Here is a 27,786-nt window from a genome sequence, read left to right as displayed (position 1 = left end):
TGAGACAGTATGCATATGATAAGAATAATAATATATAATAATGATGATAATAATAATAATAATAATAATAATAATAATAATAATAATAATAATAATAATAATAATAATAATAATATCACCACATATCAGACTCCAAGCCCCATATCATGTGTAATTACTTGTAATAAGGGAGAGCTGGTCATAAAAATATCTCCCTTTCCTTTTTTAAGTCAGAACACTTCAGAATCTGAAAAGAGTGTTGCTATTATGAGGTTGTTACCAACAAAAGAGAGGTACAGATGTGTATACCACAACACCTCAAAGGTGAAGTGAAGTGATCAAAAATTTCTTGCATGGTGCTGCAACAACCAAGGTCATATGACAACACTTATTAGACATAAAGGCTAGTTTTGTGGTCATCTCAACTCTTATACATCTAGACAATGTGTGGTACAGAGATACATCAAATGTTTAGTACTGATATGTAGGGGTTCAATAAGAGATCACAGGTCTCTATAAATACTTCAGCTCAGTCAGGTTCAATATTCCCAAGTGCTGTTCCAGATTAGCTTGGTTTTACCCTATCTCAAAGATACAGTTAAAGATAAATAATATTGCAAAACTACTTGAAAAAAAAGCAATACACAATTCAAAGTGTTGTTGATAAAAGGCTATATACTAACAGATTTCTTCCCACTTCACCAGCAGGTGAGCTCATATAACTTCACCAATGAAGATTCAATATCATTTTGAATATCTAACACCAATAGTCAATACACACACAATTATCTTATAACAAGTACACACAGTAAAGATCAGCATTCAGAACTGACACAACAACACTGATGACACCCACCCTGCATGGCTGGCGTCCCTCCTTCACCTCCCTCATGCTGGTGGTGGTGGTGAGAGGTTGTAGCAAGTCGAAGGGTGCGTAGTTCTTCCTCTAATAATGCCAGCTGTGCCACTGTGGCTGCCTCTCGCTCTCCCAGGGACCTCTGTTCCAGCCCCTAAGTATCCATACTCATCACTCACAAATCATCCCAAAACTTCATTGCTATTTCATAGTCCACTTTTCTGACTGGATCATATTATTAGCATAGAGTATATCCAGAAGTACACAATATAAACTGTCATAATACATGTTCTATATGCTCACAAACAATTGGTGCACCACTCAAACTACTAGCCACAAACACCTTTTACTTTTAGAAGTAAACTGAGCAGACTCCAACATGCAAGGAACAACCACACAATAGACCAGCCTCAGGAAGCCCCAACATGCACTGAAGGAGGCACATGCTATCAGCGAGCGCTGGCAGGGGAAGGCCAGGCCCCAGGTGACCCGTCAATACTGCTCCGCAAAGAAGAGAGGAAGCAATCTTTCAGAGCTTTCTAAAAACTACATTTAACCTATTTCATATTTTCACCATGTCCATGATTTGGCATTAATTACCTTTTTACACATCCTCTGAGGTGTAAAAATAGAATAATATACACTACTGTCAAGTTCAGTATGTAAAAATAAAAAGCAAAAAGGATTCCAATAAATGACAACAAAGCAGAAAAACATGTTCAATAAAAAATGTAAGGGCATGTGTTAAGATTCAGAAACAATAATTGGAATGGAACTTTAACCTTACATCACCATCCCATTAGGATGCTTGTATGATCTGGCATTATTTTTATTATCATGTGAGCAGCAACCACAACAACACCCAAGAAAAGGTACAATAAGTGTGATATCAGGCCAGCTGGTAATACGGGTGTATGCCAAAGCTCATCATTATCAGTATTATTAAATATTTAATGATACTGATATTGATAAATATTGGTTAGGCAACAATAATATATAACATGAGTCAATGACTATTAAACTTCAAGCCAGGACTGCTTCCATCCATGTCCAATGGGAATGGAGTCAGAGGAACACAACAAATTTTATCTTGAGGTTGCCGCCACCAACAAAAGGCTCCCCAAGGCTAGTCAAAGAGGTGTATCATTGGGATACAGCTTCCCAGGTCCCTCTGACAGGAATGCTGTTGTCATGGTAATTCTGTGTGACTTAAAAACTTAACCCACTAACCTAATTATATTGTTTCAATGAAAGCCTATCTATGGCTACCCATCACAAGCTAGGGAAAATGGAGGTAAAGACTACAATGGGACTCTAATGGGAACACCAGTCCCCACTCTGCTACTTAACTCCTTACTAAGAAGATAAAGGAAAATAACAATTACATGGAGAACATACAAAAACAGCACACCAGTTCACAACCTCAAACACAATGGCACTTTAGTAATTGGTACATACTTGTGTGAAAGCAGGGGGTGAGGATGTGTAAGGGCTCCCTGAGGTCATTAAGGAAGGCATCAGATCACCAGACTTTTGATGGCGTCTGTCACTACGTCTTGGAGAACTTGTACAGCTGCTATTGCCCCCAGATGGGTGTTCCTGCTGGTATTGTGATAATATTCTCATGTATCTGTCTGGTTGCCATAAGATCACTTATATTACTGATTAGAAAAAGCAAGTGTTACATGTGTTGATGGTTTGTAAGGGTTGTAAGTGTTGATGCTTTGTCTACCTATCTGTTAATGTGTCTTTCAGATGTTTTATTCTAAGAACATGTGGATGGTCACAAGAACTACCAAGAGGCCTTTTTTTTAAACCTTTTCTGAGATCCTAAAAATTTTCTTTGACTTTTCTTACTATATATTCAGTAAGAAAAGGAAAAAGCTAATGGCAAAAAAAAGCAACGCTAATCCTCACATTTTTAAATCTAGTATGTGAGAATGTGAAGTATCAATCTCACTTTGGAAAGACTGAGCCTATTAGGAGAAACTACCAAAAATATATACTGTAGATACAAGAAATAGAAACATCTCAACAAAGTTGTTAAATTTTGAATGGTCTGCCAGCACTCGTATAAAAAATTTGGCACAAACGCTACTTACAAGCTCTGATGCCTCCACAGCACTACAGGAGGCAGTAGATGTGCCCTGGGGTGACAGACTAAGCTTTTCCATGAGGGCCCGGCTGTGGGTGAGAGCTGCGTCGCGCTCCTCATTGGCCAGCTTTATTCGGGACATCATTGCCTCATCACGCACTTTCTGAGCTGCATGGATCTGCCCAACCATCTCTAAAACAACACAATTGAATAAAATCATGGAATCATCCAGTGGTGAGACAAAAAGGAAGAAATTGTAGTCATGAAATTATAAGAAAAACTTGCAAACTACTAAAGGAGGATTTTTTTTTTTGATCACAGCATGAAGAAGACATCCTCTTTTTCAAACACTCTACAAAGATTTTAAATATTCTCATTTCTATCTCTGCTGTCAAGAGAAAGGCTCAAAATTAAATCAATTATAACTCTCTTCTTTCTATATATGACACATTCCTTAAAATTCCTCTGAGATTGGACACAGCAGGTCTCCTTCTAATCCTTTTCTTTTATTCCTGATTTGAATACTCTAATCCTGTAACATTTCTTTCTTCCCTTTCTAATTCTCTGTTTTTCAATTTCACTGGAGGCCACCCTCTTGCAACCACCACTTTTTTTTTCTTTTTTTTTATGTAGGAAGGACACTGGCCAAGGGCAACAAAAATCCAATAAAAAAAAATGCCCACTGAAATGCCAGTCCCATAAAAGGGTCAAAGCAGTAGTCAAAAACTGATGAATAAGTGTCTTGAAACCTCCCTCTACCACATTCATATATATGTACTACAAATATATTGATAACTGCCTCTGCGTCTACAGAACGTCCGCATGGTCTTTAACATCTGAATCCACATCTGCTTCTGTAGCTATGATAAATAGGACATTCACATATACATTTGCCATGAAATAAACATCCTTATCTGCACCAAACAAAAAGAGGATGTTGCAGATGTATTTTATGCATTACAGAGTCAGTAAGTAATTGTTAAGGGATGTTGGCTTGATTTACAACACCAAATGGAAATGGATTTCGTCTCACTTTCTGTTACTTCCTTGAGACTACCTTAAAGTGCTGGATTTGATTCCCTCCACCACTAAAGTGAATGAACTTGGACATTTTGATAAGCCATGCCCCCGCTTCCCTACTGCACTTGTACCCATACACCTGGCATTGCTATCTAATCATGAGTGATAATTAATTATAATAGCTGAGAACACATTTTACAAATTTTTGCTCTTCTTAATGTGTTTAGTTTTCAATGACTTGTATTTTAATTTATCATTTTTAACTTATTACACTGATGACATAATTTGTGTTTTGCCATGTCATCTTGCCTCCTTCAACTTTACCTAACATACAAAATCTGTTATTATCACTTTAATTTTATCTACACAAGCACTTCTCTTGTAAATCTATCAACTGCTTCTAACCTTGTCCTTTGTCTTCCATTGCATGCCTCCAAAAAACTGGCAGATGACAAGCATCACCCTTCATAGTTTACATATCTAATTCAATATTTAATTCTAAAGAAGCATGATAGTGCAGGAGTTGGCACACTTTATGCACACTTAAGATGTGCTGGATTTGAATTCCATGCTAAGCACAGACAAATCTCACTTTTTTAACAGCAAAAGGCTACCAATCCTGCTTTCCTTTGTTTGCATGCTGTGAAAACGGAAATGTTTTATGAGTGTATGCATATTCCAAGAGACCAGAAATAGTTTACAACACACCCTGAAAGACAAACAAAGCCAAATAAACATAAAACAATTAGATAACTAAAAACAAAAGTTTAAGCATCACTGTACTATAGGGTCACAGGAGGTCCAACAAAATGGTCAATCCAGCAAAGCTTAGGAGCCAAGAAAATCAGTACACTGGTGGTGTGCTTGTACAATTATTCCATTACATGGTTCCCCCCACTTTCTTTTTTTTTTTTTCAATGCTTAATGTAATTTCTTTTATCATAAATTTTAGAGATCAAAACATATTCCCATAATACAGTTCTTTTTTTCTCTTGTCTCACTTCCCATCCTTCCATGCTTGCATAGGATTACACCAAATTATTAAAATTAACTCTGAATACATTTTCTACAAACACTTCCTAATAAACTCTATCTCTTTTAAAATTTCATGAATCTTTCCAGCATTATTTAATCACAAATTGAGGGATGACGTAGTGATCTTCAATGGCAAGCTAAGCAAGATGCTGATGTACCCCCAAAAATTGATGAGAGGGTGTACTAAATGGATAAACACAAGAAGACGCCAACTAATGCTGTCACAGACAATGCCATTCAATTTACCAGTAATTGTCCCAGGCTGCAGACCTCCCTCGATGTAAGAGTCCAAGGAAGCCTTCAAGACTTGTATTTCCATCTTGGCCTGGTGCAGATCTGCCATCAGCTTTCGATTACTGGCTTTAGTCATATTTAATTCTGACACCAAAGTCTGAATAAACCTCCACTGTACCTCTAATGCACTGCTCTCCTCTGTTTCCCCTTCACTCTGTCCACTTTCCTTAATATTGTCCATAAATCCACTTTCCTTGGGTCCCACAAGGCAGCCTCCCTTAGATCTATGCCTTGTCCCTCTTCTTCTTGGGGAGCTGAACAGTCCTCCAGAGCATCTCTGGGCTTCAGTGATACATGGCTCACTCATATGTCGGCTAATGTCTCTATTCCTCTTAATTGGCTCCTGGTTTCCCTCTGGGAGAGGAAGGCTGCTGTAATCTATCACACCAGACAATTTAGAATCTTGAGAGCCCATGAAAGCAGAGTTGTCAAGTTGGCTTTCCCCAGTGCTACAAGTAATGTAATGGCTAGTGCTTGGGGACATGACATGGCTGCCCTGGTCAGTTGCCTGTGCTGCCAAGATGCAAGGGATGGCACTGTACGAGGGGGATGTGCCCAGAGGGAAGAGGTTGCCATTAAGACCTGAATGATGTGAACTGCCATTCACTCTAGGAGTAGCAGGCAAGCTATGTGAATGTTGTTGTTGCTGTTGTTGATGCTGATGATTACAATGCTGTTGTTGTTGGTGCTGCTGCTGCTGCTGCTGAGGCAGCCGCCTATGATGCCTACTAGGGTGAGGACCAGGACTGGGGCGAGCACTGCGATGCAGCAAACGGGAGTTGCTCTCTTCCTCTGTCTCACTGTTCAAAAAAGAAAGTCAAGATGCATAACATTCAATTAATGGTCATAACATCTATTACAATACTGCTTTTCTGTCAAGCTGGGTTTGAAATGTGAACAAATTACAGAAAATTTTAATACTTGAAAATTTGTAGATTTTGGAGGTTTTAAAAGTTTGGAAATCTAGATAAAGAATTATCAGCCTGTATAAATAAGTCATCATTATTTCATTTAACATCCTTATTTTCCCTTATGGAAGTGGACACAAGCAAAAGATTGCTCTTCTCTGATGGGGAGTAGGTCTAATCTAGGTTTGGAGAGTCTTTCCCTTCAGGGACCTTCACTGATCAAGAGCACTTAGGTTCCCTCCCAAAGGCTAAGTGCACCATGTGAAGCAGTTCCAATGCATGGATGCATTTCATAATGGATGGTGAGGTTTCCAAATTCCTATGCCACTACAATCTCTTTACATCATTGTTTTTTAACCTGGGATGCTAGCACACAGGGGGTACTGAAATCAATTTTAGGGAGTGATGGGAAATGCTGCATACATGGCAGTATAAGGTCAAGTGTTCCTCAAAAGGGACACAGAGGTATCAAAGGAGTACTTTTCAATAAGTATATTTTTAATTTGCTAAACTTCCTCTTTTTTTTTACTGTTAATGTATTTTAGCATAGTGAAACAGAGCACTAAATTTATTGCTTTTGCTTATGGTAATGGCATCCTCAATGTTTTATTTCAGGAAAATGTACAATTTATGCTATCTTTGTAATAGTACTGCAGCTGCTGTACATCATGTTACAACCAATGGCACTCTTGGAAAAAATCTGCTTTCACTTGACATGGGCTGGTTTGAAGCTTCTGTTGTTTTCATTGTCAATTTTATGTGAATAAATTATGAAAACACTAAATAAAAACCTCACACCTGGCTTGTTTCAAGAGAAAGCAAATTTTTACCAAAAGTGCCATTGATAAGCTAGTTAGACATCCATCTTAATTATTAATATTCCTGTGGGACTGCTAAGCCATTCTCTTGTTAAGGAAATCAACAAGTAAACAATAAATTTATAGAAGCAATCCACTTGATTTATCAGTAAATACTAAATAAATCCTAAACATATGATGGAAAAGCAAATCAAAAGGGAGACACTGAGGCCACATATCACAAACCTGTCACTGTGGGAACACTGTAGCTGCATTATGGGAGAAAGGGGAATATCTCTGTGAGTAGCTGAATCCAAAGAGGGAGCACGCTGCATACCATGGTGACCACAATTGTTCTTGCTGAAATATAAATCAAAGGGAGAAATAAGTGGCTGTGATTTTGTAAGTAATGAACCCATGAAGTCATTCCTCATCATGAAAGTTCCAAAAACAATACAGTCATCCCTCACATATCAGGCACTTATACACTGTGGTTTTCCACACTGCACTCAGCAAATTCTAAACTTCTGCCCATACTGCCCACCTGCCCTCTAGATCACACACCCAAGTTGAGCTCATGTACAAACACATGCACACACACACATGCCTCAGTACACATTGGAACAAGACAGCCCTATCTGAGCAAGACATAGCCCTAGCAGAGAGAGAGAGAGAGAGAGAGAGAGAGAGAGAGAGAGAGAGAGAGAGAGAGAGAGAGAGAGAGAGAGAGAGAGAGAGAGAGAGAGAGAGAGAGAGAGAGAGAGAGAGAGAGAGAGAGAGAGAGAGAGAGAGAGAGAGAGAGAGAGAGAGAGAGAGAGAGAGAGAGAGAGAGAGACTCTTAGTGATATGTGGTCAGATGTATGTTGGGTCCCATGAAGTCTTACCCAGGTAGTACACTGAGGAGAGGGGAAGGGGACTGGCATACCTCTGGAACCTTGAGGCACCTCATTTCACACCTACAGTCAGTCATGTCATTTAAAAGCTTTTCCTTCAATAAATTTCTGATCTGTAGTTATGAATACCCAATTCATATTTGTTATGTAACAGTAAATTAATTCACAATAATGGTTTGTTGTTGTTCACAATGTGTAACTCTGAATATGACAAGATATTAGTGAAATAATGAAGTATTATACAATGTCCACTTTCCTCCAAGCTTTGACTAATTCCCATTAGAACCTCTGCCAACCAATTAGCAATCATGCAGAGGCAATGCCCTTCTATCATGACCTCTAGGGAGGGGCTTTGGGTCTTAGGCTGTTTCAGTTACTCACACATTAAGTATGTACTGTAATGTACTTTAATGAGTGGGTCTGAATCATGCAAATTCTAGGAAAATTGTAGGTGGGAACTGATAAAAATTCATTCCTTATGTTCAAACATATGTTCAAATATTTCCACATCATGCACCATGGGTTGTCCTGACTATGCATGATGTGAGAAGGATGACTGTACTTTCAATTAATTACAAATTATGAAAATATTTAGAACAATTACTCAAAAGAAAACTAATTAAAACTAAATCATTCTCAAGTATCCCATTAATTTATTTACTCTTACCCAGCGTTTTTTCACAACCTTCTTCAACTTCATAACAAGCATCTTTAAGTTGTATAAGTTCAACACTGTGCAGGTAACCATCATGTATTGTTAAGGTAATATCTTTGTTGTAGTGGCACATGATTATGGATTCTGTAAAATATGTGGTAGAGTATCAAGGAAACCTATATGCAGCAGGGATGTTTATGATGTACTCTTAAACTGGTTAAGTGGTTGTTCTACATGGTAATGTGGCCACATAACCTTCTTCACCCCTCCAATTTAAAATAACCCTGCCACATGGCATTTCAACGACTACAGGTCAACACAATGGAAGCTCTTATGTTCAAGGATTCCAGAGAATAACATCAGAAATTAAAATCAGGTAATGCCTCAGTGTTATACACACATTATACCACACACATACACAATTAAATACATTGACGATGTTAACAGTTTAGTGTTTTGTGCTACAAACAATTGTAGGTACTCTCAGTCAAAGCTATTACAAGGCTTCAGTATTCCCACCACTAAAGCTGTCCTAGACTAAACTAAATCTACAAGCCATATCCTCTGCCTCCTTCCCCCTTTAAAGTGAGGCAGGAGATTGATCCATTCAAAATTCTTGCCACTTCAAATCTTTATATTCAAGATATTTTCAATCGCATTATCAATTAGCTTTTCTCTGAGTTGATTTTCAAAAGTATCTAAAGGAAAATTATAAAACAATATAACCTTCATAAGTCAGGATGTCAGACTTTGCTAAAAATTCCAGTTTATGCAAAATATCACTAAAGAGCTTAAAAAATCCCTCATGCAGGTTTGGGGTCTTCAGTTCCATCCCCTTCCTCCCTCTGGAGCCTCCCCTTGAATCTTGTTGTCAGAATATGATGCTAAGAAGACTGCTGGTTCTTGTTCTGGTTGAGGGTTCAGCCTTTGCAATGGCATTTCCCTGATGTGGTCTTGTTTAAGGCTTCTTTTTCGCAGTCACATCTGCTTTCTTGTTTCTCTTAAATATCAATTAATTTTTCCTGTTCTTTTATTTCTTCTTCTAAAAACTGTACATTATTTCTTTTGGTGTTTCAATGTTACTGTTGTCAAGAAGTTAACCAATAATCCACCCTTCATTTTCTACACATGGTATTTGTAATTTATTCATGTCTCCTCTGGTCATCATCTATTCCCTTATCCTGGTTAACAGTCCATTCCCTTTCTCTTGATCCAAGCTGCTGCTGGTAAACAAAGCTTGTGTATGGGTACTGTGTGATGTGAGTGACTGTTGGGATGAGGATGATGTCCAAAGTTACCAGATTTTTGTAACAAAAGATTGCAGAAAATAGAATATTTCACTTATAGTAGCTTTTTGTTGTTATTTTCATGTGTTCTCCATTAAAATAGTTTACTTGATGCCTTGATATGTAATAAACCCAATTTTTATCTCATCATTACAAACAAAATGCAAAGTAGAAAAGAAAGCCTTCATAAGTAGCCTAATCCACGACTTTTCACAACCTGGCTACTCTGAATTACTCCATAGGTTATGCTGAGTTAGATTTGGCTTGACTTGGTTTAGTTGGCATGGAGCCTTGGAAGTGGCTGCTAGATTACTTTAGCAAAAGGCAGTTATAATGTGCAGAATGATATTAGACTGACATAACTTACAAGAATAATAACTTTAATTACATTATATGATAAATACAAATATTACAAGGTAATAATTCAACTTTGAAGCTTGTACAGTGGATGTTCTGCTTTAGGACTGGTTTTAATCTTTAGCAATGATGCTTAAAGCTTGAACCACTAGATTCCTGTAATAAGATTACATGTTAAATTATTTTTTGCCTACAGCAAAGTTCAATTTTAAACCATAACAACTTGTCAATTTTCCAAAATTATTCTTCTGATAACATGTATGTAATAGAGGTTGCACATGATAAATAAAGTGAAAATATCTCTAACCTGTAAATGGTTAAATGAAGGTTGCACATAGTATGGAAAACTCTAAATACAAAATCATGCATGGTAAACACTAAACTCAAATCTGAGGCTAAAGAATAAAAATTAACATACACTGTGCCTCCATTCCTGAGTTTCCATTTATTTCTTCTTCCAATACCACTATCACTGCCTCAACAATGTTGTTCATGCCACTTGTGTGCAGCTTCCTCCAGACATACACTGCTTCCTGCTCACAACCTGAACAGTTTCTCAAAGCTTTATTCACCACATAGTAAATGTGATGATAAATAGATAACTTAGAATGACACATATCCAATAAAAATAATTTCCCTTTTCATTTTGTACTCTTCACATAGTCACAACACTCACACCTCTCTGTAGCTTTATTATCACCTTGACTTTTGCTAAATAGATGGCAATAAGCATTTCCTTTTTCCTGGTGGAGCCATGGTGGAAAATGTGTTAAGAGTAACAACATTTCACACACAACACATGTAAGGACAACAGTATGAGTGGGCTAAGCTAGGCAGACAGACAAGCAAGCAGAGAGGAAGGAAGCAGACAGGCAGGTAGGCAAGCTACAAAATTTTAGAGGCCTTATTAGATATTGGTGGTGCCTCATGAGAATAACATCCATGCTCTCCTCTTTCTTTCAGTTACTAAGTTTGAAATGCAAAAATGTATAATGGACAATGGAAAACACCCTTAAATTTTGAACTGCATTCTGGCTGTGTGGGTTCCGAGTTGTGAATCCAGAAATATGCTGGCTTCTTTCATAATGAATATGCAGGGTGGCATCAAAATGTTCTGAGACTAGTTCCATAACACACCAAAAGATGGAAGTACAGAGATGTGTGTGTTGTGCAGCTGAGCAGTAATGGACATGAAACAGTCAGCCAAGTGGCATCATTCAGTGAAGTTTGTGAGTTGTGCCACAGGAGTTTTTGCAACCATCTGCAGAGGCTCCTTTGTGATTTCATCATGTAGTGTAAACTAGAGCAGAATGAGAGAGCCAAAATTTGCATCTAACTTTACTAATCTGAACTGGAAACCTCTGAAATAATTTGGTATGTGTATGGCAATGAAACAATGAGTCATGCAGGGTATTTTGAGTGGCACACACACTTCAAGAGTGGCTGAACATAAATGGGAGATTACAATATATCAGAGTGACTGTCCATGAGCTCAAATTCCCAAACAGGGAAACAATTCTGTTACTTGAGCATAAAAATTGTTGAAGTTCCATTGAAGACATTGCTGTCACCTTCAGTACCACAAGGCTCAGTATAAGCAATCCTCATGTCTGATTTTGAGTGTGAGCTGTACAGCTGTAAACTTTGTGCCCAGGCTTCTTGTTCCCCAAAACAAAAGCACCAGGTTGAAGTGTACCAAGAGCTCTATCAGCATGTACTAGATGATTAACCTACATGTTGAGGGTCTTTACTTAGTCCAAGGGCCCCTTACAATTCCTTCTTTCTTAAGATGATACAGCTAAAGGGGCATCATTCTGAGGCCATGGAAGAGATCCAATGAGAAATGCTGAAAATGACTTCTGAAATGCATTTCAGCAGTGTCAATGGTATTGGGAATACTGTGTTGCTGACTATTTTGAAGGGATATTGCCCAAACTTAAATCATGTATGTACTTCCTTGTTTATAGGCCTAGTCTTCAGAACTTTTGGTGTCACCTTGTATAGTATTTTTAGTTATTATTCTGCCTTGGGACAGACCACTGAGTGATTTCAAAGAAGCAGTCTTAGGGTGAGTGAAGTAAAGCATGAATTCTAATACTTGGTACCACAATGATTATCTTCCTTAGAATGCACTGTTATAAGCCAAATGAAAAGCTAATGATGCTGTGAATTTCATGTTACCAATGACACTCAAGGGAAGGGAGCCCTCATTTACTTTATTGAATGCTTCCCTGGATTCAGTTGGTTGACAATTGATCAAAACAGGATTTATTTTCTACTGGTATCTGCCTACATCTGAACTGTGGGTATTTCTCCTATGCTTGGTTTCTGGCCACTGATCTCTGATGAAGTTCTACAAAAAAAACTCGAGACAAAATTTGATCCCATTTAAAAATATTGCAAGTCAGCCACCTCTCTTCTTGTAAAAACTGATGAAAATTATTTACACTAAAGAACAGAAATCATGCAAGAAATTAGACTATTAAAATACCACTCGACTAATTGGCATACTATTTTGTGGCAAAGTCGGCTATTCCTGAACACTAGCAAAAGACTATTAAACCAGGAACAGCATGGAAATTTTGGATCACATCTCAAAGAACAGTTCACTTAAAAGTACGAGATTCTTGAATTAGGGTGGAGTCTATTAAAGTGCAAATGTCATTAGTCACTGCTGTGCAGTCAACTAGCAATAACAGTTGCAGATGATGTGAGATGAGCTATGATATCACTGTACTGATGAAGACACCACAATTATCATAAAATCAGAAAGATTTCTTTCCAACTAACATTGTCATTAATTGTACCTGTAAATTATAATTTTTTTTCATTCAAGTAACATTATATTTTACCTAAATAGACCAATTTGCCATAAACCTATTGCTTTTATTCCTATAAGATACAGTTATGTGAAAAAATTATAAGTGCTATGGTGGAGGCTACAGCAACTTACTTGTGATGGTACTCAAGACCATTGGTGTGGGGTGTGAGTGGAGGGTGACGCGCAGAGGCTGGGTGCTTGGGGGTAGAGACCAAGGACAAGGAAGAAGTCTTGCGAGGGCGAGGGATGGGTGGGGTTGACACCCGGGGAGCCAACAAGCCATCCCTGAAAGTTGCGTGAATTCTTTACATGCAGCAGCATTTTTTTCCCTCTTAGCACCTATACATTGCTGTTTTATCTCTGACTCACCCTTGCTTTCAGCCAAGTAGGAATATCTGCCATTTCAAAAATGCACGAGTTTCTTGTGAGAAAAACTCCTTGCATTCCTCTTTATCTCCTTCACACACAAGCATGCACAACATACAAAGCAGTGAGGAAAGAAGACAAAAAAAAAAATAAATAAATAATAATAATAATAATAATAATAATAATAATAATAATAATAATAATAATAATAAATAAATAAATAAAATAAATAAAATAAATAAATAAACAAATAAATAAATAAATAAAATGAATAAATAAATAAATAAATAAATATATATATATATATATATATATATATATATATATATATATATATATATATATATATATATATATATATATATATATATATATATATATATATATATATATATATATATATATATATATATATATATATATATATATATATATATATATATATATATATATATATATATATATATATATATATATATACTTCAGACAGAGTTAGAGCCAAGGAACTCTTCAAAAAACACTATCAATACTGATTGACAAATACTAGGAATCCTTGTAAAGAATCTGTCCTTTAAATTTACAAGTGAAAAATTCACAAAAGCAGAACTTACACAGTCTGTTCATGATCCAAAGACATCCTGGGTAGAACTGCCCTTTGTGCCTTTACACTGCACATCTGAACCAAGACAGTTTTCCCTGTCATTTTGTATTTGTATGATTGATCTTAGGTGCTGGCAAGAATGCCTGTCCACTACTGAGTCAGCAGAGTGGAGAGAAAGAACTGAGGATGGATGGACATAACCCCTACGGTATTATCAACCACAAAGAGGGAATGAAGCCCCACAAGCACCAGATATTAAGCTCTCCACCTACCTTCCTTTGCTAACAGGTGTTACAAAGGTTAGAAACCACAACAAAACACATTTAATACTCAATAAATAAAAGAATGTATGCCTACAAAGATATATGCAAGGGCTTTTCTATGCCAACCAAGCCCTTAAAAAGACTATAATATATATTCATACCTGGTACTTGCTCATAAGATGAACTCTCCTCAAAGGAAAGAAATAAGAGCTGGAATCATGTTACAAATATTTCCCTAACAGCAGACTTACATTAAAGTAAAAAATACATAAGATGGCGAATACAACCATTTCAATCAATCAACATACCCACTGCAAGTATAACAATACCTAAATATGCAAACACACATTCTACTTGAGACTTACACACTAAAAGAACTTATAATTTTCTACAGCACAAATGCAGAACACATCTACCTACAAAGGAGGCACAGACATTGAATGAATTAATGAATGAATTAAAAAGACAAAGGGCTGTCTAATTTCCATATAGTATACAGGACTAATTAAGCTACCTTAAAATATGTAAGTTAATGAATAAAGCATCAAACCCTAGAAGTATTATCACAGAAAAATTACATGACTGCAATATAAAGCAATTTCTACAAAACACTTTGTTCTCCTGTTTACATACCTCAGATAGGATTCCCTACAAACCAAAATTTATAGTAAAAAAAAAAAAAGAAAAGAAAAGAAAAAAATAATAAATAAATAAACAAATAGATAATTAAATAAATAAAACTGAAAAAAAATAATAGTTTTCGTACTGATAAATAGAGATAAATTGTAGGAGAGTCAATGTACTTATAGGAAATTTAGCTTGAAAAGATATTGGACAACACCGCTATTATCCAAGCTCATAAAAGGAACAAGAATGAATGTGGTAATCATAAGGACTGGCATGATGGGCAAGGTGAATAGGAAAAGCATGGAGACTGAAAAAGAATAAAACTGGTAAGGAAAAGAAATGCTTATTTTATGCTTAAATGCTTATAAAGAAGCATATATATATATATATATATATATATATATATATATATATATATATATATATATATATATAATATATATTATATATAATAAATGCTTAAAAAGAAGGATCTACGCAAGCCAGATCTAAAACCTAATGGTGATAACTGAGAAAATATCAGAGATAGAACAAACAGTATGATATATTTTAAGGATCTGGAGAAATCATCCATTTAGGAATATAATTTTAACTAAAATCAAAGCAAAGTTGGTAATACTTGAGAAGAAATGTACATTAATATATGGAAGATTAATATACTTTAGTTTACAGGTGACTGCTTTGCTTGCAGGAAACCATGAAATATTTCTTTTAAGTTGGCAAATAATTCTAGTATAATATTAAAAATGCCAAAGTTAAATGTCTGTAAACAATTATAAATACTCGTATAAGGTGATAATTCTTGGGAGGGAAAGCTAAATAATTAACAAAAGAATCACACTGAATAAAATCTAAGCTTCAGAAGCACAGCATCATCAGCTAAAGGAATGAGTAATAGAAATTGTGAGTTTGTGTTTAGAGATCATGTTTTGATCTTGAAAAGCAAGAGAGCATGGAGAGATTTGAAAATGTTTTCAATTGAAGTGTGTAGTGTCTGTGATGTAATACACTGAAATGATCTTGTCAATTAAAGAAAATGAGAATCAGAATAATAAACTATCCAAGATCTAACATAAAGCTCTCTCCTTCACTATGTTTACACAAACAAATATTTAGTTGGGAGGAGTTAAGGCATACAAGGTATAAATCAGGATCAAGAAATATGGGCAAAAGAACAAAACAATAAAACAATTCATAACAGATTATATGTCTACCATCCTTTCACAAAAAAAATGCAACCAAAGGGAACATCTATCATAAGTTATCCATGCATGGTAAATAAAGCTTCAAAGGCTACAAGATCTCAGGGTGTTTAACTTTGTTCATAAAAAATTAATAATTATTCAATCTGTAATTCACTGAAAAACAGGCAATTTAAAAATTCTTGCTCAAAATTTCCAATACACTGTGGATGGTAAATTGAAAATCTTTAAGGAATAAAAGGATGGCTACCAGAAAGGGCGATATATGCCATGTGATGGTGGGAAGCCCTGGTGCTGCCACATGTGCACATACACTCTGATTCCCCTCTCCTGCCACAAGTAGGCTTATAGCTTGTGATATCTTGTTAGCCAGCAACACATAACTACACAGTATATGAAACTGAATCTTAGACCAAGACAGAATGTCTAATAATATTCTTTAGGACATAAAAATTCCTGTGATGCAAGTGTGTATTTTCATAATTGCCTACATGGTAGAGAAAGTGACATCATCCCAGCCAGCTGAAACCTTCAAACAATGACAAAGATATTCCATTGGTCAAAGTACATAACCTTATTTATATGTAAACACTGAGTTAAATGGTCTCACTGAACAGTATACATTAATGTATGACAAATCTTCTTCCACCTATTCCACATGCCTTAATGCTCAGTACTCACAGAAGTTATTATATCTATAAAGTTATGAGCAATCACTCTGTATGCCTGCATCATACTTTTCAGTGATAAGGCTCAACTTCAGTATAACATTAATATGTACCATCCAATGTTGAATGGTTAATAACCTTCATTGAAAATAACAATATTTCAAAAGTTCTCCCTAAAACTACACATTTCCTAATATCAGTGTAGAACAGTTTCTGTATTTTCAGCTGAGCATTTTATGCAACACTGCTACATATGGGTACCTGGTGTATATGATGACTGAATGAAATGTCTACAGTATAAGCTGTATATGTATATGTATGATATGATATGATATGTAAGTATGATATTTATTTCATAAGCCATATACTCAATTTTCCAGTATCTTTCAACATAGAGATAATTTACCAGACCAGTCAATTTGTCCTAGAACCTTGACAACTTTTGTCATGCTGAAAAGCTTAAGGCAGTTTAGAATTGAGATGGTGAGTATTACTATCTCCATAACAATAGATCCAAAGTAAAAAAAAAAAACAATTAACCTCTACTTTACTTTAATTTTCACAATATACAAAAAATACAACATATTAGGAAATAATGACTAGAAAAACATAAGTGGCACAAGAAAATATTTTCTTTAAATTAAAGTCCCTTAACTTGTAATTTACAAGAACATACAAAATATACAACTTGTCAACTTTAGGGGATCAGTATATTGTAAAATATAGCACACAATACGGAACCATCAACTGAAAAATCTATACAATAAGATGTAAATTTTTATTATTTCCTGCTTCAAAGCATGTATTAGGCATAAACAAACTTAATTTATCTTATTTCTGGAGCTAACAAAGACATTTCTGACTGTTGTAGGTGCATAAGAGGATAAATATGCATATTAAATCTCTAACTGCAGGAGGATTGAGACTTCATATTTCATCTCTGACCTTTCAATGACTATAGGACTGGGTGAGATGACTCTTTGCCTGGGTAATCATGTGTTGAACAACTATCCTGCCTTCATGTCTATCAATGCAAGTCTAAAAACTATATTTGATAAAACAGTACTGTACTCAACACCTTTCTTCCTCTGTAAGTTGTCACAATGTTAGTTAATAGCTGCTACTGATTCAATGTTGCCATGATCTTACTAAACTTAAAATTCAGATTCAATAGAATCTGAATTACAAGGTAATTTTTTTGCAGCTCAGTGATAGATTAACATTTTCTTGATCAATGAAAGGCACAAAATGCTGCCATATGCAAAATCACACAAAATTATATGAAGTGGTTTAAATTTCAAGAATGAAAGATACCTATATCCAGTACAAAACAACCACTGGTTTCTAACTGGTATTAAAATTTAGAAAATTAAATGGAAAGAAAAGGAGAACTAATATATTATCAGTTCAATGATACTTAACATGAAAATTAAGTATACTCATAAGGCAACTATATAACCTAAGAATAATTTTAAAAAATGTAAAGGGATGAGTAATGTGGGATGGAGGGGTACAAAAAGAAAGGCAAGATCTTTTCCCCTTTCCTCTTCACAAAAAAATTATCATATTAAAAGCATGAAAACATTGCATTGGTAACATGATATACCTAAAATGATTTTTTCACTGATTTTGTGTACATTTTTTTATTTGCTTTAATTCATTTATTAATGTTTCACAGAAGCATATCATTATTAACACTCATACCTATATATACAGCACTGTAAATATAACATGCAGGAAAAGGAGTATAGAAGGCTTACGAAAGGCTGGAGGGCGGAGAGGTCAGGTGGAGCTTGGGAAATTCTTCCATTCTTGTCCTGGGCACTGAGGGTGTGGCATTGGCAGGGATTCTCTAGGGCAGACCTAAAGAGAAATTCTCATTAACACATCAGATAGGGTATATGATATTTTAGTCCTATTTTTCTTAGTAAAAATGGAAGCTTAGGTAAGCCTGCTCACATGCTAAATTTTATTAGCACAAACAGAGGAAAAGAACAATTTTCAAATAACATAATTAATCTCATACCATTTCCAGAATTATTCCCCTTAAAGCCAAAGCCATCCTATCACTGACAAACTTGGAATAATGCTGTCTGCATTTTAAGACAGTGACATAGGAATATTTATAGAATATTGAGAGAGAGAGAGAGAGAGAGAGAGAGAGAGAGAGAGAGAGAGAGAGAGAGAGAGAGAGAGAGAGAGAGAGAGAGAGAGAGAGAGAGAGAGAGAGAGAGAGAGAGAGAGAGAGAGAGAGAGAGAGAGAGAGAGAGAGAGAGAGAAGCTTAAACAAAAACTATATACCAGTAAGGAGAAGTCAGGACTGACACAGAAAGGAAGGTCTTATGTTCAAGTGGATAATGTTACAAAACAGGTTCCTCCCATAGACAACTAGTTTCTGACTCCTGTTCTCTCTTGTCACCCCCTATCACTTACCCACACATACAAACACATGAGTACAGAGAGAGAGAGAGAGAGAGAGAGAGAGAGAGAGAGAGAGAGAGAGAGAGAGAGAGAGAGAGAGAGAGAGAGAGAGAGAGAGAGAGAGAGAGAGAGAGAGAGAGAGAGAGAGAGAGAGAGAGAGAGAGAGAGAGAGAGAGAGAGAGAGAGAGAGAGAGGGTAAAACATATAAACATGTGCACACACAAAGAAACATCAACAAACACTATACACTTTTAAGACAACATCGAAGCTGCAACAATTACTACACTGCTTCAGACCTTGCTGAGATGGAAGAAGGGAAACAAAAGCAAACCACAACTCAACACATGCAATAAATATCATCAATACCACACTTAATGAAATTATACAGCATCAAGTGCATAAGCTTATTTTTTCTATACATGTTGGTAATAATGTACAGTAAAAGTAATCATGCATCAAGGAATATACAGTACTGTAAAAAAAAATTAATTTCAAGAATTTATCAGCAGAATGTAAGAATGAAAACACTATTTAATCCTGGCATTATGACAGAATAGTAGGCATAAAATTATGTATCAGAAGACACTTACATAAGTATACAAGGATTGACCCAAATGTTACTGTGCAGTTGAAAACCATCTATCATACAAGTCCTTTCCAAAATAAATGCTAGAAATGTCTGAAGAAATCCTAGGCCTCTCAGTAGGATCTCACTCTATAACATGCACACATCAGCACAGGGACCTTGGTTACACAGGAAATTTACAGTTGATAAAAAGTTGAATAAAAAACAGTTTGGCATTTCCATACATGGTGGAAAATTCTGTGAAATGACAAAGTTTACTATGACAAGGATCTATACTGGTTGAGTATACTGTAATCCTGACCTACTTGTCTCTAAATATGTTGAACAGACAAATATCCCAAATCCCTTAAAGGTAAGGGGATGTTTTTTTCTTGTTATTATGAAAGAAGAGCTTGCATTCTCCAAGAATGTAATAATAAAGCCATTGTCTTCAACCATGACAGAGCACTATGCCACACTGCCAAATGTGGAACAGTGGCTTAAGGAGTCTTGTGACTTAAAAGAGAACTGGATTAGCAATTTCTTAAATATTAATCCAATAAAAGACATCTGAGCCACTGCAAAATTGGCATTGCAAGGCATGGGTATGTCATCTCTTCTCCCTTTCTCTCTGACATTTCACACACCCCACAAGGGAGTGGCCAAGGCAGAAGAGCCTCCACCTCTTTTCATATCCTCTTGCTCATTCAAGTACTCTGCCTCTATCAGTACTTCAATAACACATGTACTCCTTTATCTTATCTTTCCACCTTCCAAATGACATTCCTTTCCTATTATGATCTACAGTTTCACTCACATATTTTCTTTGCTAACTCTTTAAATTATTCTTAGTACTGTCAAACTCTCTCACCCAATCCACCTCTCCAGACTTCACTTAATTTGCACAAGTGTTCATACTGCAACTTTCACACGTTTTCATTGCTTTCACACCTCTATTTCCACATGACTCTCTCAAATAACACACCTCTACAGCTCATAGCTACTCTTGACTGCTGTACCCTATTCCACATTCAAGTCTGATCAAGTCCTCTCTTTCTAAGCTACATTAATTTTTCTAGAGGGGAGAATGGGCAACAAAATGTCTCTCCCCACTGTTGGCTGAGAGTGACTCTATAGGAAGGATGGAGTGTTTGACATTAAACTGGTGGCTGATTAAGCATTGCCCTATACTTATCCACCACACTTTTCCCACACTAGATGGTATTCTCCTGAGAACTGTAATCCAGATAAGAAAGCTTGGTACCATCTTTCTCTATCACACTAAGTAATGTGCATACTTGAAAGGCTTCCATGGATGAAAATAATAAAATAAATAAATAAAGCACATTAGTCAAAGAACAGACTAGAATATAAATTATTGAGACACAAGGCTCTTCTATTATCCCAGCAATGTGTCAGTCAGCTTGGTTGAGAATAAAATTCTTCAGAATATGATCACTACGGTCTTCTCTTGTACCATACATACTTCCTCAATTTCACATGAGACATCTGTGACCCAGTATATGACCTAAGGATGAGGCGGCATAACACCTACAGTGAGCTCATTAGCACCACATCTCTGTTGTGATCAAGACAGTAGGATATTAATTATTCAATGTGTTCCCAAGTATTTTGAGGTGACTAACCAGCTATTTCCTCATTCATAATCTTTTGAGAAAGTATGTTTCTCTTTCAATTTCTTTAATTCATGAAGTGCAAAGCAAACACACAAAAAGAATTTCTTCCACTATACTTTACAAAACCTTTTACACCACTTTCTGAGGGAGCATACCACTTAGAATTTCATCACTTAACAAAACACTAATTCAACCATACTTCATGTCCAGATGAAAGCTCTGCACAGTCAACGTGGACCAAGGTTAGCAAGCTAATGCCATGTCAACTTTTACAACTGCTCTTTTTGTACCCACATTTCTATCTGCCTTGTGTGCACCACTCATACCTTCCCTCACTTAATACACCAAATATATCTTCCAACTCATAACTGCCCTACTTGTATCCATCACTCATACTCACCACTCACACCTACCTACTGTGCAGCGTTTGATAATACCCACCTCTCAGGTCTTCCATGTTCAAGTCCACCACTCATACCAATCAAGCTTGTACCCATAATTCTCAACATCCTTGCTCATAACCACCAGTCATACCTCCACAAAATTTGTATGATTTAATCATACCCACCACTCACACCTACACAACGAATACCCACCACTCGTATCCTCCTTACTCATACCCTCTTCCCATACCAAGCTCGCCTTCACCACTTAGTAATACTAAAGACACTCTTTCAACACGAAAATCAGCACACAGTATTCACCCCAGTGTGGATGACGCGCAACTGAAATGATTCCCCAAACAGGAATCAGCAGGTGTTAAATAGGGCAGAGTCTTCCGCCAGGGTCACCATCACTCGCACCTTTCCTCCTCCTTTCCTGCTCTCCTCCCGACCTTTCCCGCCTTGTCTCCCATTCACCCCATGTTTCCCTGGCCTCACCTCTGTCCTCCATCGCCTTTCCTTCTCTGCCTGGCCGTGTCCTCTCGCAGACGGCCGCCATGGAGGTGCCACCGTTACGTTATTTCAATATTAAGGGACCGCAGTGGGTCTCTGGCTACTTGTTTGTTGTGATTTTGTCCTCAGGATTGTGGGCGCTGCGGTGGCGGCCTCTGTAGCACACCGGTGGAACAACACAACAGAAATAGCTTGGAGACAATACATGTGTAGTAAGAATATAATGGAACCGTCTATATTGTTTGAATGGCCTGTCAGAGAGAAAGAGAGCACCGTTACAAAAATTAATTTCCAGACCCCTAACGCTTCCCCTTTTAGCTAGACGTTCCCTTCCCCTTGTCGCATGTGACTTGTGGGCATGTGCGAATGTAATGGACGGCGATTCCGCTGTCCTCCACATAGGTGCGTGCACTTTATATTTTCTTAAATAACTAGGTGGATTTTCAAGTTTCTTTTAATATTGTACATAGAAGAATAACTCGCGCGTCTCCACATGTATATGTTCAGTGAGAAACGCTTCCTATTAATTAAATTACAAGTCAAAATAAGTCTGCCCTTCACCTCCGATCAAGCCACTCGCGATCGCTCTAAACATCGCCATACAATCACGGATTTCTTTACTATTATATGATGTATGATAATTTTGAAGGCATATATGGATAGATCATCTCTTTTTTTAGTTATAGCTGGAAGAAAAATGCAAAAGTCAGCCCAATAACTGAGAAATAACATAAAATTCGGCAACTTTTCCTCGTCGCTGAGGGAACCATGAGGAACGAAGATACTGTATATGCATCAGAACACCATTTTTCGCAAAGCACAGTTGAGTCTGACATTTAATCCTTATAAGAACACAATATCACACACCCAGTGCTTTGACTGTTTGACAATATCAGATCCACCCTGGATTTGCTTTTCAGCCTTCAATGTCCTTAGAAAGTAACCAAAATCTTTCTACAGAAGTAACACGTTAAATACGGCTAGAAAATACCCAGTTTTATTTTTTTGTCCCAGAAAATGATGTAAACATGTTCCCTTCATCTGTAACCGATGTTGCAAAACACTGCAGACTTGAAACAAAAAGAACATTGATTAACTCTAACCTCTATCATATCAAGTTTGGATATTTCCAAGGCTAATTATTCATGAATAACTTCAACAATAGTGATTGGACTTCATGACCGGAATAAGTGATCTACAAAGATAGGAAACAAAACTCAAAACTTGTATTTATAATAAAAGTAACTCAACTAGAGACAAATTAAAAACTAAAATACATAAAAAATAAAATAAAATAAAAAAAATGCTGTTCCTCATTTTTATACAGTACTGAAAATGGCACAGTGAGGTATCGAAACATCTGCTTTATAAACATGTTAGTGACAACGCTGGCTGGCCTTTCCCCCCTCAAATTGAGGTGAGGTTGCACATGATTCTCCGCCCCCATCTCCCAATGACACTGAATTTTAGAAATTAGGAATATTTCTCTTACAGTTATCAATAAATTCCAAATTGAATAGGATTCAAAATTTAACTGCAGTATGACCTATCTTGCAGTCTGATGATTTCAACCTTTTATATAAAAACTTGATTTATAAATAAAATAATGTCACTTCTTTTTATGACGACTTCTTTAAGTAGGGGCTCAGTAGCTTAGTAGCATGACGCACCACAATGGAAAATGACCCGAGTTTGATCCCTGGATATGCCCTCGGCTCACCAGGCAGTAATGAGTACTTGGTTGTCATCATTGGGGAAGACAAAGGTGGACTTTTTATTAAAATACCTGTGATCATTTTCAGCGTGATGGATGAGGTAGATAAATAAAAGAAGGCAAAGATGCGGTTGGGAGGGGTCAAACCCACTTGCTCACTAAAAGAGCTCTAGAGTCTGAGAGACTTGTGTTACCTAGAAGGTAAGTATAAGATATGTATTATCTAATAAACATATTGATCATGTTTTGTTTATCCACAGAAATACTGTATGTTGTTGATTATCAGAATTAATAATCCTTCAGTTACTGCACAAGATTAAAGGATGAAGCCAAACTCCTCGGACTAAAATAAAATCGAGCATTTATCTAGCAAAGTGAAGCAAATTTTGATATATATATATATATATATATATATATATATATATATATATATATATATATATATATATATATATATATATATATATATATATATATATATATATATATATATATATATATATATATATATATATATATATATATATATATATATATATATATATATATATATATATATATATATATATTGTGTGTGTGTGTGTGTGTGTGTGTGTGTGTGTGTGTGTGTGTGGTTTTTGTTTTCTTAACTGAAAAAAAAATAATGTACATAACTAAAATGAGAAAGTGTACACAGCATGAATGAGAAATATGCTGGATGGGTTAAAAAACAGAGATAGCAGTTTTCACAGTAGCTGTCAACTCACAACAAAACTACTACCATCCAATGCCCACCATGAAGAGGATGCAAAGGATTTCTCCAGTGTCCACAAAACGTTTCAACACTTTTTAGATAAATGAAGGGTTTATTCTAAATGGGAACAATACTGGAGCACACTGTGAAAGGTCCCATACAAGAATATCCTCCCATCCAAACAGATATGAGTGTACCCCCATAGTGGAACTTATATACATTTGAACTGCAATGTTCTATGCCAGTCATCACTTATGCATCCACACAAATCCAACTGCTTCTACGAAGGAAATCAATGCTGCATCAGTGAACTGGTGGGCACTTGGAAAATAGAAAATGGATATCACCCTTGGGTATATACAGAATAAATAAGCATAACTAGTAAAGCTATGACATGCTATTTTTCACCATTTCTGATATTCACTGAGCAGTGGGTGGAGGACACACCTTTCTCACCATCAGATTTCAGTTTCATGTTGGTTAACAGTTGTTTTCTCATACTTGATTATAAGGTCAACAGATAGAACACCATTGGTCTTAAGGTAAGTTATTTCTATATATAATTCACATAAAGCTAAATATGAAAAAAAAAAAAAAATCAGTTTAAAATTTCTTGTGTTGTGTAATAATGTAACATTATCTCATAAGTGAAATATAATAATCAGAGTTATGTTCCCTCCCGGCGGCAAGCCCTCACCTATGTATTCTGCACTGTCACCATTGCACAATTACAATTTTAACAATTACAATAAAGCATTAGATTAGAATCTATAAATGATAAACTGTCTCGCTTAGGCTATACATGGATTATGTTCTAAATGCAAGAAAAACAAAAATGAAGTCACCAGAAGTAAACGCAGAACATCATCACATTAATTTTATTTGCAAGTAACTAACCCTTACGGTGATAAAGGAGGCTATACTCGCTCGTGAAGTAAGTATTGGTGTTCTGTTATTACTCGCCATACTCTTGTTTACTAGCTCCATTCCTATCACAAGATATTCCACATACAATGGAGCATTACTAATTTATCAATTAAACTCCATTACGATGTTGATAATGAGTGAAATACATAAATATGAAACATGATGGTAAGACTATATATACACTTGCACAGGGAGTAAACTCTTGTTTACTTGCACCATTTATACTGTAACATATTCCACAGGCAATGAAACAGTAGTAATTTGTCAATAAAACTCCTTACAATCACTAAAATTTCATACAGTAGTTGATATCCGACCAAATTGTTCTCGGGAACAATATTGCTCTCGGAGCAATTTGGACGGTGGGAGCGAATTGGCAGTGTCGTCCCGACATCAGCAGCTTCCAGGCTGCACATCCAACAGGTGGTGTTCTGTGGGCTTCCTGTACTCGCCCCATTGTATTGCCACTAGGAGGGAAATGCCTAGCTTATTAGAACATGTAGCGTCGATGCTTGTGTCAGATGTCTACGTACAGTGGGTGAAAAAAAAGTCAGGATACTAACTTGCTGATTACCATATTCACATTTGTGGATATTTCTAAGGAAAGAAGATAATGATAAGTATTCTACAAAATGTGCAATAACGATTATAGATTCCATGCATTTGTACGAATTCGTTTGAAAGTGTATGAACGCGAAGAAGAAAGAACATCTTGATCAATTGCACACACACACACACACACACACACACACACACACACACACACACACACACAGCTTCAGATAGGTATAAATACAATATCATCACCAAGATGCAACCCCAGCGCAGACACTCAACCGCGACACAGCACAGACACTGCTCAAGCAAGGCCAACGCGATCTCTCAGAGCCCTAACAAAGTTTGATAAGCAATCTTAATACTACTACTTAATACTAATAAGGCCTGACACTCCGAACCAAGTTAAAAAGAGGAAAAAAATACATTGTAATAAGTATCACTGCTTACCGTGATTGCATGTGCGTTGAGGTGAATACTGGGCGTGAAGTGGACGGCATGCACCACCACCCTAATTACGCTTACTGTTGACCTCCGCATTCCAGGCGCCGGCAGTGACGTGCTCCTTAATGACACACATTTCACGGGACTGCATGCATTTGCTGCACTACTGTGTTGTTAGGAGCACCGCCAAACTGTTTTCTCATTTTACTGAATTTTGTCATTTGATTATTAGGTATAATATACCCGTACCCTTTTCAATTGTTTTCATACTTACTGCCTTTATTGTCCTGAAGATTACTGTAACAGTGAGACCGGACGTTCACATTTGATTTTTTTTCCCGTATTGTATGTAATATATATATATATATATATATATATATATATATATATATATATATATATATATATATATATATATATATATATATATATATATATATATAAACACACACACACACGCACACTTATAAGAATGAACTTCGCTTCACAACTGCTCGGACAGCAGAGACTTGAGATGGAAAGGAACGAGGGGCGAAAACCTAGTGATGCTTAATCACGAAGGGCAGATGTGATGTGGACAAGACTGCGAGGCTTTGGTTTAAGCAAGAGTGAGGCAAGCTAAGGGAAAGTGTGAGAGACTGGGGGTTAGTCACGAAAGAGAAGAAAGAGTGTGTTGTACGGGTTCACCACACACTCATGATGGGGGTGGCATAAGGGAATCTCTTATGAAGTATATAGGGTGGTCTCTCCTCCTTATGACGTCATGAATACCTGTGATGTATCACTTTTGGACTTAATGGAGAACATTAGGAAAGATATGTATATATATATATATATATATATAGAGAGAGAGAGAGAGAGAGAGAGAGAGAGAGAGAGAGAGAGAGAGAGAGAGAGAGAGAGAGAGAGAGAGAGAGAGAGAGAGAGAGAGAGAGAGAGAGAGAGAGAGAGAGAGAGAGAGAGAGAGAGAGAGAGAAACAAAAGAGCTGATTTTAAATGATTTGCTGGCACAATGAACAGAAGCAATTCAATTTGTTAATGTTACTCCATGCATGGCGACGCAGCGAGGGAGCGCGTGGACAAACAGTGACAATTGAATGTATTGTACGTTGTCAACAAAGTCAAACAAATGAAGAATTTGCTAACAAAACTAAACTAATAAATAAGAAAA

The 27,786-nt window shown here is 36.4% G+C and overlaps 2 protein-coding genes across 5 annotated transcripts in view; one reads left to right on the top strand and one right to left on the bottom strand.

Annotated features, from left to right (window-relative positions):
* The window catches only part of LOC135101931 (epidermal growth factor receptor substrate 15 homolog), a 30,154-nt gene extending 3,255 nt beyond the window's left edge, over positions 1-26,899 (bottom strand). Inside the window, exons 1-8 of one of the 4 annotated variants that reach the window (XM_064006316.1) lie at positions 26,622-26,899; positions 18,484-18,586; positions 13,129-13,281; positions 7,231-7,344; positions 5,232-6,079; positions 2,938-3,122; positions 2,294-2,437; positions 836-989 (exon numbers count right to left, since the gene is read on the bottom strand). In XM_064006316.1, the coding sequence (XP_063862386.1) occupies positions 836-989; positions 2,294-2,437; positions 2,938-3,122; positions 5,232-6,079; positions 7,231-7,344; positions 13,129-13,281; positions 18,484-18,533 (1,648 nt within the window). In that variant the 5' untranslated portion in view covers positions 18,534-18,586; positions 26,622-26,899. The other 3 variants (XM_064006317.1, XM_064006314.1, XM_064006315.1) reach the window with 3 other exon arrangements.
* Positions 1-27,786, top strand: part of LOC135101934 (microsomal glutathione S-transferase 1-like) — a 52,992-nt gene that overhangs the window by 19,736 nt on the left and 5,470 nt on the right. The gene's annotated exons all lie outside the window — the stretch shown is intronic.

Source organism: Scylla paramamosain, chromosome 7 (genome assembly GCF_035594125.1).
Source record: "Scylla paramamosain isolate STU-SP2022 chromosome 7, ASM3559412v1, whole genome shotgun sequence".
NCBI classification, from domain to species: Eukaryota; Metazoa; Arthropoda; class Malacostraca; order Decapoda; family Portunidae; genus Scylla; species Scylla paramamosain.
This window is presented reverse-complemented; position numbering and strand designations above follow the sequence as displayed.